Source organism: Stigmatopora nigra, chromosome 14, assembly GCF_051989575.1.
Source record: "Stigmatopora nigra isolate UIUO_SnigA chromosome 14, RoL_Snig_1.1, whole genome shotgun sequence".
In the NCBI taxonomy this organism is placed as follows: Eukaryota; Metazoa; Chordata; class Actinopteri; order Syngnathiformes; family Syngnathidae; genus Stigmatopora; species Stigmatopora nigra.
The window spans coordinates 963996-980998 of NC_135521.1; the positions used below are offsets into that span (position 1 = coordinate 963996).

The 17003-nt window shown below is 41.0% G+C and overlaps 1 protein-coding gene and 2 long non-coding RNA genes across 53 annotated transcripts in view; all 3 read left to right on the top strand.

The window, feature by feature from the left end:
- Nucleotides 1-5392, top strand: part of LOC144207596 (protocadherin gamma-C5-like) — a 128597-nt gene extending 123205 nt beyond the window's left edge. For 28 of the 50 annotated variants that reach the window (XM_077733166.1, XM_077733157.1, XM_077733149.1 and 25 more), the window contains exons 2-5: nucleotides 698-756; nucleotides 1739-1795; nucleotides 2650-2747; nucleotides 3572-5392. In XM_077733166.1, coding sequence (XP_077589292.1) covers nucleotides 698-756; nucleotides 1739-1795; nucleotides 2650-2747; nucleotides 3572-3891 — 534 coding nt within the window. In that variant the 3' untranslated portion in view covers nucleotides 3892-5392. The remainder of the gene's footprint in view (nucleotides 1-697; nucleotides 757-1738; nucleotides 1796-2649; nucleotides 2748-3571) is intronic. The other 22 variants (XM_077733172.1, XM_077733186.1, XM_077733181.1 and 19 more) reach the window with 1 other exon arrangement.
- Nucleotides 5393-5688: 296 nt separating this feature from the next.
- LOC144207612 (uncharacterized) lies at nucleotides 5689-9157 on the top strand. Of its 2 annotated transcripts, XR_013328729.1 has the most exons (7): nucleotides 5689-5981; nucleotides 7400-8170; nucleotides 8385-8452; nucleotides 8526-8593; nucleotides 8667-8743; nucleotides 8949-9025; nucleotides 9090-9157. It is a non-coding gene; the product is annotated as an uncharacterized LOC144207612 (long non-coding RNA). The 2 variants fall into 2 exon arrangements; XR_013328730.1 differs by lacking the exons at nucleotides 5689-5981; nucleotides 7400-8170 and adding an exon at nucleotides 8241-8320.
- A 71-nt stretch (nucleotides 9158-9228) lies between these two features.
- On the top strand, nucleotides 9229-10215 carry LOC144207522 (uncharacterized). Its single transcript, XR_013328699.1, has 3 exons — nucleotides 9229-9307; nucleotides 9369-9436; nucleotides 9517-10215. It is a non-coding gene; the product is annotated as an uncharacterized LOC144207522 (long non-coding RNA).
- The last annotated feature ends 6788 nt before the right edge of the window (nucleotides 10216-17003 follow it).

Here is a 17003-nt window from a genome sequence, read left to right on the forward strand (position 1 = left end):
ACTTTTCATTTAAGCCGCCCTGGGCCATACCTAAATATAGAGCATCCCTTCTTTCTTGAAAGCCCCTCACCCACAAAGATTTGCTCTTTGTGCTTTCTACATGAAAAAAAAATGAAGTTACACCAGTTGAATGACCTTTTGGTGCTTGGTGTACATTTTTTTTTTTATTTCTTTTGGCGGGGGTGCATGACAGATGTTGACCAGCTGCTCTCATGAGGCAACTCGGGCAGCTTGTAATTTGTTTGTCTTACTCAAATATGTGACAGATGCAGACTAGACGTGCTTTAAGCAGGTAGGAAAGGTTGGCAGAGTCAATCTGCTAAAGTTCACATTGCTGTAGTTTTTGTAGATTGGCCATTTTTTACTTTTTAATGAATAGTATATAGTTTTTTATACCATTCTGTGTGGAGCATTTTGGATGGCTGAGAAGAGCTCAAGGCCAATTTGTGTTTGCTTTCCTTGTCATCAAACAAACCTCGATTAGTTTTCCTTTCAGTGACTGCTTGTTTTGTCTCCATTTTCCAAAACAAATGATTCTCCCTCCAGTTTTATCATGTGGAAAGGTACACACGCAACACACTTGCACAGATGCGTCAGCCAAAAAAAAAAAAAAAACACTGCAACGTGACACAACGTCAAAGTGGGTTGATGTGAAAGTCATTATTCACGTGGCAATTTTTCTCTTCTATCTTTGCAGCAAAAGCCTCCGAGCAACGACTGGCGCTTCAACCAGGGACCCAGACCAGGACCCAGCGGGTGAGTCAACTTGCACGCTCACAACGTCAAGACAATCAGGAAAGAAAAAGAAATGAGAAAAGGCCATTAAAATGCACCAGCCGCTTTGGGAATCCTTGCAAAAAAAGCCACTTTGATGCGGCTTCATCCCCCTCACGCAGCCAGCGTTTGAGAAAATGGCTGCCGCAGCCTCCTCCCCCTCGCGTTGCTCCCCCCGCTCTCCCCTCCGCTCGCTGCAGAGGAGCAGAGTGATGGGGGAGGGGAGAGGAGGTGAGGACGCAGTTGTTCTGGCCTCCTTTCTTGCCGGCTGACGGCTGTTTTTATCCATCCCAGTGAGACGTTTGCGCAATCAACGTGCAATTTTTTCATTCCCCGTATTTTCCAAACATTCTACTTAGTCCCAAAACCAGGGCTGTCAGACTTTTGAGCTTTCCATCCACAATTTCGAACGCGGTATGCCTTTAGTCTAGTGGCGAGTACCCAAGTCTCTGAATAGAAGCAACGCACGCCCACCGAGGCTGAAAAGCCATTTTGAAAAAGGAAAGGCCTGAGAATTTAGGAACGACTCCGAGTGGAATGAGTTCAAAACTCCAATGACTCATTATTTGAAAGAAAGTTGTATTTTGCAATGCCGTAGTTGATTCGGCCATCATTTTTCCAGCTGTATGTCTACTTATGAAATGCAGTTGTAGCTTTTTGGGGAGATTTAGCCTTTTTTTACTTTAATTTCTTGGAACAACATGTTCTCATTAACTTTTAATTGGGTTTTCCATTGAATTTGCTTCTTTTTTTCACGTCCATCATTCTGAGAACTACTACCATGATTTAGTGGGCTATGGTGGGAACCGATTGGACCAGTACAAAGTTCAATCCTAACAACAGCTTCCACTTTTAGCTTTTTTAAAGGCCTCTGACCAATTTAAGTTTGGCAAAATTATTTCTCCAAGCCGATATTGTAAGATTAAATCTGTGTGTGAGAGTGTGTAACGCCTTGTGTTTTTAGTCCCCCCCACATGCCATACGGCACACACATACGCTGGACGCCGAAGAGCGGGACAAGGTACTCATTTAGATGCAGAAAGTGTGGTCGCCCTCTCTCTGCCCTTTTATAGCCCACGGACGCGGACGGAAACCCGTCGGACGTAGTCGGCTCGGAAGGGCAGAGATGGCGTTTCCTGTCGTAGTGCAACCCGGCCTGAGGCTGTGTGTTTGTGTGTAGAGCTTGTGTCAGTCAGTCAGTCTCTCTCAAAAGTTTTGATGGCGTTTGTGGCGCCGGCCGTGTGCCATTTAGGCCACAATGCCTGCTGTGGCGTAGATAGCGACCCGCCCTGCCCTGCCCTGCGCTCTCCTGCCTTTATATGTGTGCAAAAAAAAGCAAAGAAAATGGCGCTGCGCTGTGTGGCCTTTTGTCAATGTCGCCGCTTGCGGAAGGCCAGATCCGGGCTGGATTTGCTTCGAAAGTCTCGGGGGAAGGTCCGTGGGACACGGCCAAAAGCCTATCTGATAAATGTGGAGCGCAGGGAGCCCGCCAGAGGGCCACAGGATGTGATAAGCCACGGCTCCGTTTAACGCAAATGAGGCCATTTGCTGACAAGGAGATGGCTAGGTTGGCAAACATTGTGCCCAGGAGACAAATTCATCTTGTTTGTGTAGTAGTAGAAACCCAGATTCAAACCCAGTTCCAAAGAGCGCAGTAGAATGTAGTTCTCAACACACGCAAATGGCAGTAAGTTCCTTTGCCCATGAGGAAAGGATGCCTTTGTGTTTGTTCATAGACTACTTGTTTTTTCCACCAAAACACGTTCACCACCGTGATGCATTGTCGCCTCACTTTTTGTCAGCCACTTTCCCACCGAATGGCGAAAAAAGCCTCTCCCATGCTAAATCCGTCTTCTCTCTCGCGTGCATGCGCAGGGCTGCCGGAGGACCTGAGGTTGCCATGGGAACCGGCCCCTGGCCCCAACCCCCGACCGAAGCCGAACAGCTCCAAGCCCTGATGGCCGCTGCCAATGGTAAGAAAATCAAGCCCGCTACCACTCATACATTGTTTTTTAAATGTCACAAAAATGTCTTGGTCTGGGCAGGAGACTTTTGAACTCCTCATCTCGTCTTCTTTGGCTGCCATTGACGTTTATAGACGTCCAATTCCTTTTTGACTAGGACGCTTCCAGCTCTATCAATCAAACAGACTAGAAAAAGAACATGAAACTTGGCCAAATTGTCAGATCGGCTGCTGTTACTCCTTATGCCACGTCCTTCAAACATGCGTTTTTTGTTTTTTGCTTAATTTTTTTTTACCCTCCCCCATTCTCTATAATGTAATGGCGTCAGCACAAATATAGCCCATCGTAATCCAATGAAGGTCATCCACAAAGACGGCGATAAGAAGGAAAAAGGGCTGTCGTGTACCAGCGTGGAGAGCGGCCAGGCGGGAGTGTTTACGTTATGCGGCGACGTGATTGGTGGGGGGAAGTGTTTGCGGCTCTGCATTGCGGAGGCTGAGGAAGAACCATGAGCTGAGGCATACACGGCGAGGGACCAGAGCGGACAACCACAGCCTCGGCTAAAATAGCAGCACTAAAAGTAGAGAGCAGAAATGTGAAATGCATTTCCAGGGAGACCCACGTATGTTTACATAGCTCGGGGTTCGGAATGATAAATGTGGGGTTTCCGCATGTCGTGTGTCGCCGTGCTGTCTGTCACCATCATCCTACAGTCGTCTGATGATATATGCACAAGCAGTTTATATTTAGTTCGCTTGCCATTTTTGCTGTTTCTGCTGAGGCAAACACATTTATAGCCACTTAATGTTTTGTGACCATTTTCTTTTTTACAGTGAGTGACGCCAGTGGCACCCTGGGTCCCGGCACCATGGGCCTGAGCACCCGCTACAGCCCCCAGTTCACCCTGCAGCACGTGCCCGACTACCGGCAGAACGTCTACATCCCCGGCAGCACGGCCACGCTGACCTCCAACCCCCAGCAGCAGCAACAGCAACAGCAGCAACAGCAACAACAACAGCAGCAGCAGCAGGCCATGGCCCAGCAGGCCAGCCAGCAGGCCCTGCCCCCACCCCAGGGGGGCCAGCCCGAGGCCCCCAAAGCCGCCCAGACCCCGGCTTCCAAGAAGAAGTCCACCAAGAAGGAGAAAAAGTAGAAAGCAAAGCGCCGGATGCGATCCGTCCGCCGAAGCAAGCCCTCACACCCTGCCGGGAGATATCGCTGGCGGGCACGCGGTTTTCTTGGGAAGGCGTCCATCCGTCCGTCCATCCGTCCGTCCATCGGTCCGTCCCCTTGATATTTTTGAGCCGGGTGTGAGGGCTTCTTGCAATGATCTTTTCTTTTCTTTTTCTTTTGTGCTGGAGACGAGAAACCTCCCAGGCGGGCGAGGCTTCTAAAAAGCAAGTGATGTATTCAGAGAAATCTTTCATGTTGGATTTATTGTGCTCTCTCTCTCTCTCTCTCCCTCTCCAGCGGGAATTTGGCTGTCGCCATGATAATTGTACGTAGGCTCGCTCGGCCCCGAGCTGGAGATACCGAGGTCGTTGTTTTACCGCTATTACGTCTGCATGCTCTCGGAACCACCTTTTACTAGTTTAGAGTCGCAAACTATGCATTGCAAGAGAGAAGGATAAGCCACGCCCCCGCTAAACGGAATGCACCATGTAGCATTTGACCCACCCCCCCTGGCTTTTGTAACCATTAAAAGTAAGACACAAATCCATTTGAGGCACTAAATTGTGCGATCCCCCAATCCGGTCCTCCCCAAAGTATTGCACTGACGATACGTATCTCACTTAAACGAAGCGGTGTCGTCAATTGGGCTCGCTATGACGGCGTCCGGCAATTGCGCGCAAGTCTAGCTGGTGAGCGCTGGCCAATGGCTTTGGCCTGAAACTGTGGCCTCAAGCGCTGAATGTACAGAGAAACCACTTGGTCACGGGTCGTACTCGTCCTCGGCCTCCCTTCCATCGATATCCTCCTCCCCCCCATCCGCTCACTTGTAAATACCCGCAAGTCCCGTCGATGGTGTGAGCCAGGTGTATGTGTCGTAGGGAGCGCCGCCGCCGTCGCCGCCGTCCGCCCGCCCGACCTTCTCCGCAAAGCGCGGCTCACTACTGGAATGTGTTGCATTTTGTTTTTCAAGAAAAAGATGGAAAAAAAATGAAATGGAAAATGGGAGCTGTTCTTCAGCACCATGCCAACTAACTCTTCAGTGTACATAAAAAGAAATAAAAAAAGATTTCAACTTTAGATAAGGTGACACGCGTAGACTAGTTAACTCGTGATATATGTGTTGCGCATATTTTTTTGTGTTCATTTTCTCCTTTATCGCCTTGTAAAGAAAGGACAAAAAAATAGGAATATCTTTCTATCCTTCTGTAATCTCTCAATGTTCTTTTTGCAGTGACTTGATCTTGTGCATTCTCTTTCTGTCCATATGAACAAATGACTATAAATATGATATATGTGTATGTCCGTCCGCTGCTGAATTAATACTACTCTATCCTGCTGTACTATCTATCTTTCTTATCAAATACTTGCCCCCTCGCTTTATCCCTGTGCACCCCTTCTTCTTTTTATGCTAATATTTATATTGCTGTTTTATTTTCTCTTGAACACTGACATTTCAAATAAAAGATTCTGAAATCACTCCACTTGCTGTCGGCTTCCTTTTCTTGACGTTCACAAGAGAAGACCAACTGTGTATTCGTCACCGGCTGCTATAAATAGCTAGTGGAAGTTATATTTCTTCCAACAAAAAAAAAGAGGTCAGTACCAACATGGCAGTCCTTTGCATGCATACCCGAGATGGCTGCCCCCATCCTCTGTGTCATTGTGCTCCGCAGTTACCATAGCAACTCGAAGCCCCAGGGATTGCAGCAACCGTGATGACGCTTTCCGGTCCTGCAGAGCTTTCCGGAAGTCAGGAGGCGGAGTCATGCAGGTATGGTCAAACAATTTGGAGCGCTTTTATTCGATGCATACTCACTATTGGGAATCTAGGAATATCTTTCTATGCATCTGTCAGGAATCTTTTTCTAATGAGTGTTAGCGATTGCTTTTGTTGTTTTGTTTGGTTTCATTTCACCGTGTGATCGATCTGTTGCACATTGAGCTCACCTGGTTTTTCCCACGCCCACAGCGTTTGTGATCGTCTCGTCAACCGCCATGTTTGTTTAGTATATTTCTTCATCCTACGCCATCCTCGATGATGCTCGTTTCCCCCATGTCCTCGCGGATCAGGTTTGATTTTAAATTATGAGATCATTGCATCGATAAGTCTCGTTTTTGTAGTGCATGCTACTCCCCTGTCTTTACCTTTTACCTGTTTTCCTGCAACTGGGTTCAACAACACACTCGTGCAAAACAATGCATGGAGCGCGTTTGGGGGTGGGTGAGGGGGATTTGGGTTAAGATTAGGGGGATGTCGTTTGCAATGAAAGGGTTAGGGCAGGGGTAGGGAACCTATGGCTCAGGAGCCACATTTGGCTCTTTTGATAGGTGCTTATGGCTCTCTTAGCTCAAATCTGGACACTATGTCTAGACTTGCTTAAATCTTCCAGTTTTTAATTAAACCTTTCTGCATGCATGCATCCCATTTATTATCATCAGGGTAACAATTTTGTCAACATAATTCTGAGACTTTTTCTACTTTAAAGGCAGTGAAATGACTAAAAATGCACATATTTTTACTTCTAGTAAATCATAAGTATGGCTCTCAATGAATAACAATTGAAAATAGGAATAGTTTATGGCTCTCTGTCAAAAAGCTTCCCAACTCCTGGGTTAGAGGGATGTAAAAGATTGTCATTGTGGCGCCTCTAATGGACGTACGTCTATCTTCAAAGTGACTCCATAGTTCAGCCGATGAGTCACAGAGAGCAGCAGAGCGCTTGTGTCCATCGTGCGTCCTGCAGAATAGACGCTCTCTTGTTCTCGCCCAATTAAGCACATTTGCCACTCATTAGACCCACTTTGGCACAATAGAGCAACACAGATAGCAAAAAAGATGGAGTGATGTACAGCAGAATGACCTCTTTGAGCCAGACGTCTCTGTGAGTCGTCTTGTTCTCGTGAAGTGAGACGAGGATGTCATGTGATGTCATGGTCGCCACTGACGGGGCGGTCAGGAAGTCGGTTTATTTGTAGGCGGATTGGCCCTGGGATGAAGGGAAGGAAGGGAGAACTGCAAATTTGCTCTCTTGACGGCACTAGCCCACCCCCAAGGTCCCCCTTGGGGACGCAGCTGCAGCATCCCACACTGACTCTTCTGTGCTGTGCTGGAAACAATGTGATGAGAGGATGACTTCATCAAACCCTCACCCTAACCCTAACCAAACCCTAACCTCATAAAATCAGCATAATATAGTAAGTCGCTTTTTTTCTTGAAAAATAACAACATAGTATTATAAGGTTTTTTTCTTTAAAAAAAACATACTATAGTAAGGTTTTTTCCCTTAAAAAACAACATAGTATAGTAAGGTTTTTTCCCTTAAAAAAAGCGGCATAGCATCGTGTGGCTTTTTTGCTAAAAAAAAAACGACATTGTACAGCGTGGCACTGTGGCGTAGAGGTTAAGTCACCTGTCTTTCGTCTGGGTGCCCTGGGTTCAAGTCCTGGTCGTGACACATTTTCACATAGTTGTTTCTGTGTATTTGCAGTCAAGAGCTTCAAATGAAGACAAGGTAAAGTGTAGCCACTCGGTTGGCGCAGAGGTTAGTGCACTGGACTCCGGTCGTGGGGACCTGGGTTCGCTTCCCGCTGTCGACATTTGGCTGATCACCGAACCAAGTAGTCTGGAAAATGGAATAAGAAGATGAAGAAAAAAAAAGAAAAACTTTTTAATTTATATTTAACACTTAGTCATACTTTTCAGCAAAAGGTTATATTCCGAACTGCCTTCGGCAGTTCGGAAGACACTTGATGGACCTGTCTGTGCAAAAGGCGTTCTCGGGTCGGCCTTCGGCCGACCCTCGACCGCTTGCTTGGTCAGTGAACCGCCGACACCGGGAAGCGAACTCACGTTCTCTCGGTGCAAAGGCAAGTGTGCAACCCACTACACCAACTCGTGCCCCACTTATACATAGGTGTTGAAAGGTTTTATCCAAGGAAATGGGGTGAAACACTTAGTCATTTTTTTGTTAAAATGCTTCATTCACCACTGAATACTTATACTTATACACTTATTCTTTTAACTGAATAATATTGGGAAAATATTTGCAGGCCCTGGGATTCGAACCCGGGACCACAGAGGTGGCAGACTGATGACTTAACCACTGGGCCACCACCCTGTGAAAGAAATCAGTAATACTTATATTTTTATCTTATTCCTTTACCTAAATAATATTTGGAAAATCTTTGCAGGCACTGGGATTCGACCCCAGAACCACAGAGGTGAAAGGCTGATGACTTAGCCACCGGGCCACTACCCTGTGAGAGAAAGTAGTAATACTTATATTTTTATCTCATTCATTTACCTGAATAATATTTTGAAAATCTATACAGGTACTGGGATTTGAACCCAGAACCACAGAGGCGGCAGACTGATGACTTAGCCACTGTGCCACCACCCTGTGAGAGAAGTTGGTAAAACTTATACTTTTATCTCATTCATTTACCTGAATAATATTTGGAAAATCTTTACAGGTACTGGGATTTGAACCCAGGACCACAGAGGTGGCAGACTGATGACTTAACCACTGGGCCACCAGCCTGTGAGAGATATTAGTAATACTTATACTTTTATCTCATTCATTTACCTGAGTAATATTTGGAAAACCTTTGCAGGCACTGGGATTCGAACCCAGGACCACAGAGGTGGCAGACTGATGACTTAACCACTGGGCCACCACCTTGTGAGAGAAAGTAGTAATACTTATATTTTTATCTCATTCATTTACCTGAATAATATTTTGAAAATCTTTGCAGGCACTGGGATTTGAACCAAAGACCACAGTGGTGAAAGGTTGATGACTTAACCACTGGGCCACCACCCTGTGAGAGAAGTTGGTAAAACTTATACTTTTATCTCATTCATTTACCTAAATAATATTTGGAAAATCTTTGCAGGTACTGGGATTTGAACCCAGAACCACAGAGGTGGCAGACTGACGACTTAACCACTGGGCCACTACCCTGTGAGACGAAGTGGTAATACTTATACTTTTATCTCATTCATTTACCCGAATAATATTTGGAAAATCTTTACAGGTACTGGGATTTGAACCCAGAACCACAGAGGCGGCAGACTGATGACTTAGCCACTGGGCCACCACCCTGTGAGAGAAGTTGGTAAAACTTATACTTTTATCTCATTCATTTACCTGAATAATATTTGGAAAATCTTTACAGGTACTGGGATTTGAACCCAGAACCACAGAGGCGGCAGACTGATGACTTAACCACTGGGCCACCACCCTATGAAAGAAGATAGTAATACTTATATTTTTATCTTATTCCTTTACCTGAATAATATTTTGAAGATCTTTGGAGGCACTGGGATTTGAACCAGAGACCACAGTGGTGAAAGGCTGATGACTTAACCACTGGGCCACCACCCTGTGAAAGAAGTTAGTAATACTTATATTTTTATCTTATTCCTTTACCTGAATATTTGTAAAATTTTTGCAGGCACTGGGATTTGAACCCAGAACCACAGAGGTGGCAAACTGATGACTTAACCACTGGGCCACCATCCTGTGAGAGAAATTAGTAATACTTATACTTTTATCTCATTCATTTACCTGAATAATATTGGGAAAATCTTTGCATGTTCTAGGATTCGAACTAAAGACCACAGATGTGGAGGACTGAAGACTTATCCACTGATCCACCACACCATGAGAGTAGGCAATAGTACTTATACTTTTGTCTCTTTCATTTACCCTCAATAATATTGGGAAAATCTTTGCAAGCACTTGGATTTGAACCCAAGACCAAAGAAGAGGGAAACTGATGACTTATCCACTGGGCCACCACTCCACAGAATGAGTTAGTAGTATTTGTTGTTTTGCCTCTTTTCACTCCCAGATCACACTTATGTACTTTATGGTACCTTTCAGTGGGACAAGTTAGGTAAGCAGAGCAAACCAGGATTTGAACTCAGGTCCACAGAGGTGGGAGGCCAATGACTTATTCACTGAACCACAGGCTCCCAAAAGAAAGCAGTTGTATTTACTGTGTGAAGTTGCTTAAAACAGGAGTCTTAATACAATGTGCATTTCTAAAGAACATCCTGTCCATAATCTCTGTCTTAATCTTATGCTCTTCCATGATGTCTATAAAATCTTCTCAACTCACCTCAGTGTTCAACTGTTGTATTTTTCCATGATGCCTATAATCTCAACTTCTGTACTTTTCCATGACATCATGCTGAAATTTAATAAAGACATCCTTCACCTTGAAAAGAGAAGGGAGTAGGACCGAGCCGAGCGCGAGTTACAACCTCGCGCCTCGACCTCTCTTACTTAAAATATAACAGTCTCTGCCTCGTTTTTCCTTTGTGCACGGTTGGTAATTACGTTGATCTGTTACTTCAGACCCAACAGTTTGTTAAAACTATTAGTAAAAATAAGGCTTTTTTTTCGTAAAAAAATGACATAGTTTAGTAAGGCTTTTTTCCGTAAAAAAATGACATAGTATAGTAAGGCTTTTTATCGCAGAAAACGACATAGTATAGTAAGGCTTTTTTATGCGAAAAAACCACATAGTATAGTAAGGCTTTTTATCGCAAAAAAACGACATAGTATAGTAAGGCTTTTTATGCGAAAAAACGACATAGTATAGTAAGGCTTTTTTATGCGAAAAAACGACATAGTATAGTGAGGCTTTTTTATGCGAAAAAACGACATAGTATAGTAAGGCTTTTTTATGCGAAAAAACGACATAGTATAGTAAGGCTTTTTTAGGCGAAAAAACGACAAAGTATAGTAAGGCTTTTTATCGCAGAAAACGACATAGTATAGTAAGGCTTTTTTATCCGAAAAAACGACATAGTATAGTAAGGCTTTTTATCGCAAAAACCGACATAGTATAGTAAGGCTTTTTTATGCGAAAAAACGACATAGTATAGTAAGGCTTTTTATCGCAAAAAAACGACATAGTATAGTAAGGCTTTTTATGCGAAAAAACGACATAGTATAGTAAGGCTTTTTATCGCAAAAAAACGACATAGTATAGTAAGGCTTTTTTATGCGAAAAAAACGACATAGGATAGTAAGGCTTTTTATCGCAAAAAAACGACATAGTATAGTAAGGCTTTTTATCGCAAGAAACGACATAGTATAGTAAGGCATTTTTATGCGAAAAAACGACATAGTATAGTAAGGCTTTTTATCGCAGAAAACGACATAGTATAGTAAGGCTTTTTTATCCGAAAAAACGACATAGTATAGTAAGGCTTTTTATCGCAAAAAAACGACATAGTATAGTAAGGCTTTTTTACGCGAAAAAACGACATAGTATAGTAAGGCTTTTTATCGCAAGAAAACGACATAGTATAGTAAGGCTTTTTTTTGCGAAAAAACGACATAGTATAGTAAGGCTTTTTTATGCGAAAAAACGACATAGTATAGTAAGGCTTTTTTTATGCGAAAAACGACATAGTATAGTAAGGCTTTTTTAAGCGAAAAAACGACATAGTATAGTAAGGCTTTTTTATGCGAAAAAACGACATAGTATAGTAAGGCTTTTTTAGGGGAAAAAACGACATAGTATAGTAAGGCTTTTTATGCGAAAAAACAACATAGTATAGTAAGGCTTTTTATCGCAGAAAACGACATAGTATAGTGAGGCTTTTTTATGCAAAAAAACGACATAGTATAGTAAGGCTTTTTTATGCGAAAAAACGACATAGTATAGTAAGGCTTTTTTTATGCAAAAAATGACATAGTATAGTAAGGCTTTTTTATGCGAAAAAACGACATAGTATAGTCAGGCTTTTTTATGCGAAAAAACAACATAGTATAGTAAGGCTTTTTATCGCAGAAAACGACGTAGTATGGTAAGGCTTTTTTATGCGAAAAATGACATAGTATAGTAAGGCTTTTTTTCGTAAAAAAATGACATAGTATAGTAAGGCTTTTTATCGCAGAAAACGACATAGTATAGTAAGGCTTTTTTATGCGAAAAAACGACATAGTATAGTAAGGCTTTTTATGCGAAAAAACGACATAGTATAGTGAGGCTTTTTATCGCAGAAAACGACATAGTATAGTAAGGCTTTTTTAATGCGAAAAAACGACATAGTATAGTAAGGCTTTTTTATGCGAAAAAACGACATAGTATAGTAAGGCTTTTTTATGCGAAAAAACGACATAGTATAGTAAGGCTTTTTATCGCAAAAAACGACAGTATAGTAAGGCTTTTTATCGCAAAAAAACGACATAGTATAGTAAGGCTTTTTATCGCAAAAAACGATATAGTATAGTAAGGCTTTTTTATGCGAAAAAAACGACATAGTATAGTAAGGCTTTTTTATGCGAAAAAACGACATAGTATAGTAAGGCTTTTTATCGCAAAAAAACGACATAGTATAGTAAGGCTTTTTTTACACGAAAAAACGACATAGTATAGTAAGGCTTTTTTACACGAAAAAACGACATAGTATAGTAAGGCTTTTTATCGCAAAAAACGACATAGTATAGTAAGGCTTTTTTATGCGAAAAAACGACATAGTATAGTAAGGCATTTTTATGCGAAAAAACGACATAGTATAGTAAGGCTTTTTTTCGCAAAAAACGACATAGTATAGTAAGGCTTTTTTTATGCGAAAAAACGACATAGTATAGTAAGGCTTTTTATCGCAAAAAAAAGACATAGTATAGTAAGGCTTTTTATCGCAAAAAACGATATAGTATAGTAAGGCTTTTTTATGCGAAAAAACGACATAGTATAGTAAGGCTTTTTATCGCAAAAAACGACATAGTATAGTAAGGCTTTTTTTACACGAAAAAACGACATAGTATAGTAAGGCTTTTTATTGCAAAAAACGACATAGTATAGTAAGGCTTTTTTATGCGAAAAAAACGACATAGTATAGTAAGGCATTTTTATGCGAAAAAACGACATAGTATAGTAAGGCTTTTTTATGCGAAAAAACGACATAGTATAGTAAGGCTTTTTTATGCGAAAAAAACGACATAGTACAGTAAGGCTTTTTTATGCGAAAAAAACGACATAGTATAGTAAGGCTTTTTTATGCGAAAAAACGAAATAGTATAGTAAGGCTTTTTTATGTGAAAAAACGACATAGTATAGTAAGGCTTTTTTTATGCGAAAAAACGACATAGTATAGTAAAGCTTTTTATCGCAAAAAACGACATAGCATAGTAAGGCTTTTTATCGCAAAAAAACGACATAGTATAGTAAGGCTTTATTTATGCGAAAAAACAACATAGTATAGTGAGGCTTTTTATCGCAAAAAACGACATAGTATAGTAAGGCTTTTTTATGCGAAGAAACGACATAGTATAGTAAGGCTTTTTGTCGCAAAAAAACGACATAGTATAGTAAGGCTTTTTATCGCAAAAAACGACATAGTATAGTAAGGCTTTTTTATGCAAAAAAACGACATAGTATAGTAAGGCATTTTTATGCGAAAAAACGACATAGTATAGTAAGGCTTTTTTATGCGAAAAAACGACATAGTATAGTAAGGCTTTTTAATGCAAAAAAACGACATAGTATAGTAAGGCTTTTTATCGCATAAAAACGACATAGTATAGTAAGGCTTTTTATCGCAAAAAACGACATAGTATAGTAAAGCTTTTTATGCGAAAAAACGACATAGTATAGTAAGGCTTTTTATCGCAAAAAAACAACATAGTATAGTAAGGCTTTTTTTATGCGAAAAAACGACATAGTATAGTAAGGCTTTTTGTCTCAAAAAAACGACATAGTATAGTAAGGCTTTTTATCGCAAACAACGACATAGTACAGTAAGGCTTTTTTATGCGAAAAAAACGACATAGTATAGTAAGGCTTTTTTATGCGAAAAAACGACATAGTATAGTAAGGCTTTTTTATGCGAAAAAAACGACATAGTATAGTAAGGTTTTTTATCGCAAAAAAAACGACATAGTATAGTAAGGCTTTTTTATGCGAAAAAACGACATAGTATAGTAAGGCTTTTTGTCGCAAAAAAACGACATAGTATAGTAAGGCTTTTTTATACGAAAAAACGACATAGTATAGTAAGGCTTTTTATCGCAAAAAAAATGACATAGTATAGTAAGGCTTTTTATGCGTAAAAATGACATAGTATAGTAAGGCTTTTTGTCGCAAAAAAACGACATAGTATAGTAAGGCTTTTTTATACGAAAAAACGACATAGTATAGTAAGGCTTTTTATGTGAAAAAACGACATAGTATAGTAAGGCTTTTTTTATGCGAAAAAACGACATAGTATAGTAAGGCTTTTTATCGCAAAAAAAACGACATAGTATAGTAAGGCTTTTTATCGCAAAAAAGGACATAGTATAGTAAGGCTTTTTTATGCGAAAAAACGACATAGTATAATAAGGCTTTTTACGCGAAAAAACGACATAGTATAGTAAGGCTTTTTATCGCAAAAAAAACGACATAGTATAGTAAGGCTTTTTTATGCGAAATAACGACATAGTATAGTAAGGCTATTTTATGCGAAAAAACGACATAGTATAGTAAGGCTTTTTTATGCGAAAAAACGACATAGTATAGTAAGGCTTTTTTATGCGAAAAAACGACATAGTATAGTAAGGCTTTTTATCGCAAAAAAAATGACATAGTATAGTAAGGCTTTTTATGCGTAAAAATGACATAGTATAGTAAGGCTTTTTATCGCAAAAAAACGACATATTATAGTAAGGCTTTTTTATGCGAAAAAAAGACAGTATAGTAAGGCTTTTTATCGCCAAAAATGACAGTATAGTAAGGCTTTTTTTCGTAAAAAAAATGACATAGTATAGTAAGGCTTTTTTTTCGTAAAAAAATGACAGTATAGTAAGGCTTTTTTTCGTAAAAAAATGACATAGTATAGTAAGGCTTTTTATCGCAAAAAAACAACATAGTATAGTAAGGCTTTTTAATGGGAAAAAACGACATAGTATAGTAAGGCTTTTTTATGCGTAAAAAATACAGTATGGTAAGGCTTTTTATCGCCAAAAATGACATAGTATAGTAAGGCTTTTTATCGCCAAAATCGACATAGTATAGTAAGGCTTTTTGTCGTCGCCAAAAACGACAGAGTATAGTAAGGCTTTTTTTCGTAAAAAAATTACATAGTATAGTAAGGCTTTTTTTCGTAAAAAATGACATAGTATAGTAAGGCTTTTTTTGTAAAAAAATGACATAGTATAGTAAGGCTTTTTTCGTAAAAAATGACATAGTATAGTAAGGCTTTTTTTCGTAAAAAAATGACATAGTATAGTAAGGCTTTTTTTCGTAAAAAATGACATAGTATAGTTAGACTTTTTTTCGTAAAAAAAATGACATAGTATAGTAAGGCTTTTTTTTCGTAAAAAATGACAGTATTGTAAGGCATTTTTTGTAAAAAAAAAAATTACATGGTATAGTAAGGCTTAAAAAACGACATAGTATAGTTAGACTTTTTTTCGTAAAAAAATGACATAGTATAGTAAGGCTTTTTTTCGTAAAAAATGACATAGTATAGTAAGGCTTTTTGTAGTAAAAAAAAAATGACATAGTACAGTAAGGCTTAAAAAACGACATAGTATAGTAAGCCTTATGACATAAATATGGAAGATATTCCAGATGATCCCGATTTTCCAATTTCCATCCCTAATTAACCCGCCTATGTTGTCTGGATTGGAACGAGCTACTGGCCACATGACCCAGATAAAGAAGATAGACCCTGTCCTAGATTGCCTGGACCAGGTCAACATTTCACGTAGGCACGCCGCCACCACGTCTGTGACCATAAATGTCAAGAATACAGGCGGCTCTCGGCAAGTCTGCGCCGGAGCGCGGCAGACGGCCAGTTTCCATGGTAACCTGCCTCATCCGCGCCAGCCAGGAGGCCCCGCCTCTCCCGGCTGAGTTTGGCGTCGGCCGCACCTACTCGCAGAAATGTATGACAGACGCATGTGGTGGCAGTTATCAGCAGGTGCAAACATCGAAAATAACAACAAGAAAAATGGATTCCTCCTTGCGGAAGCTCAGTAGCAAAAGTAGACTGCGCCATGTGTGTTTTGTTTGTCAAGTCCTGTGGCCACCATAAGCTGCTTAGCCTAATACCGTGGCACAATAGTTTCCACTCCTGCCCAAGCCTGCTAAATTCGGCAGGCTGTCTGTCTGTCTGTCTGTAGCTCTTCTTATCTTGACAAGATTTTCAGTGTTTAGTCGAGGCCGTCTCACACCATGTTTTGGGCTCAAAGGCGCAGACGCTCCCTCTTTTTTCTCGCTGGCATGCCCGTGTCGCTCACCAAAGCCATGGAGCGATGGAGAAGAACATCTGTAGATGGGTCAGCAGTTGACGAGAGCTCCGTGTGACCACGCAACAAAGGACAAAGCCACCCACAAACGTGGGGATAAACACCTTCTTGGCCCCTTCGGCAGATGCGGGTGTCACCATGGTAACTGGGCAAAGGAATGATGTCATCGTCTCACTTTTGTGGCCTGTCGTCGGGAACCAAAGGGCCGCTCCGGGGGGTCGGACTTGTACCCAAAATCCTCCTAGCCTCCCGCATCTTATCTGGGAGACTTTGCACATCTGCCAAGAACAACAACAACAACTGGTTTTGACGAATACATGACCTACCTTGATACTGTTGAGTTTTATAGATCATGCATTGCTGTTTTGTTTTTTTTCTAGCCGCTAGCAGACATCAGTATGGAGCAATCTGGACAGTAGACACAAGAAAGGACAGAAGTGAATGAGGAGGTTACTTGTAAAAAATGAAGCTAAAAAATATGTCACTCAAAAGCATGTCAGTGCAGCCAATCGCTTGACACGTGTCTTAATTGTCACCTAATGACATGTCACACACACACACACCACGACGTGGTACAAAATCAGCCGTGTCAAATGATGAAGGGCATATTAAGATATGATTACCGCGTGTGTGTGTGTGTGTGTGTGTGTGTGTGTGTGTGTGTGTGTGTGTGTGTGTGTGTGTGTGTGCTCCTGGAAGCCAAATCAACTCAATCAGTTACCTACTGAATTGTAGCCTTTGGTTCTTGGCAGCCAGGAGGCAGCTTTTGCATTCCTCTCCTCCCTGGAAAAGTTGAAAAAGTGAACAAATGAGAAGAGGCTGTGAGCCAAACTTG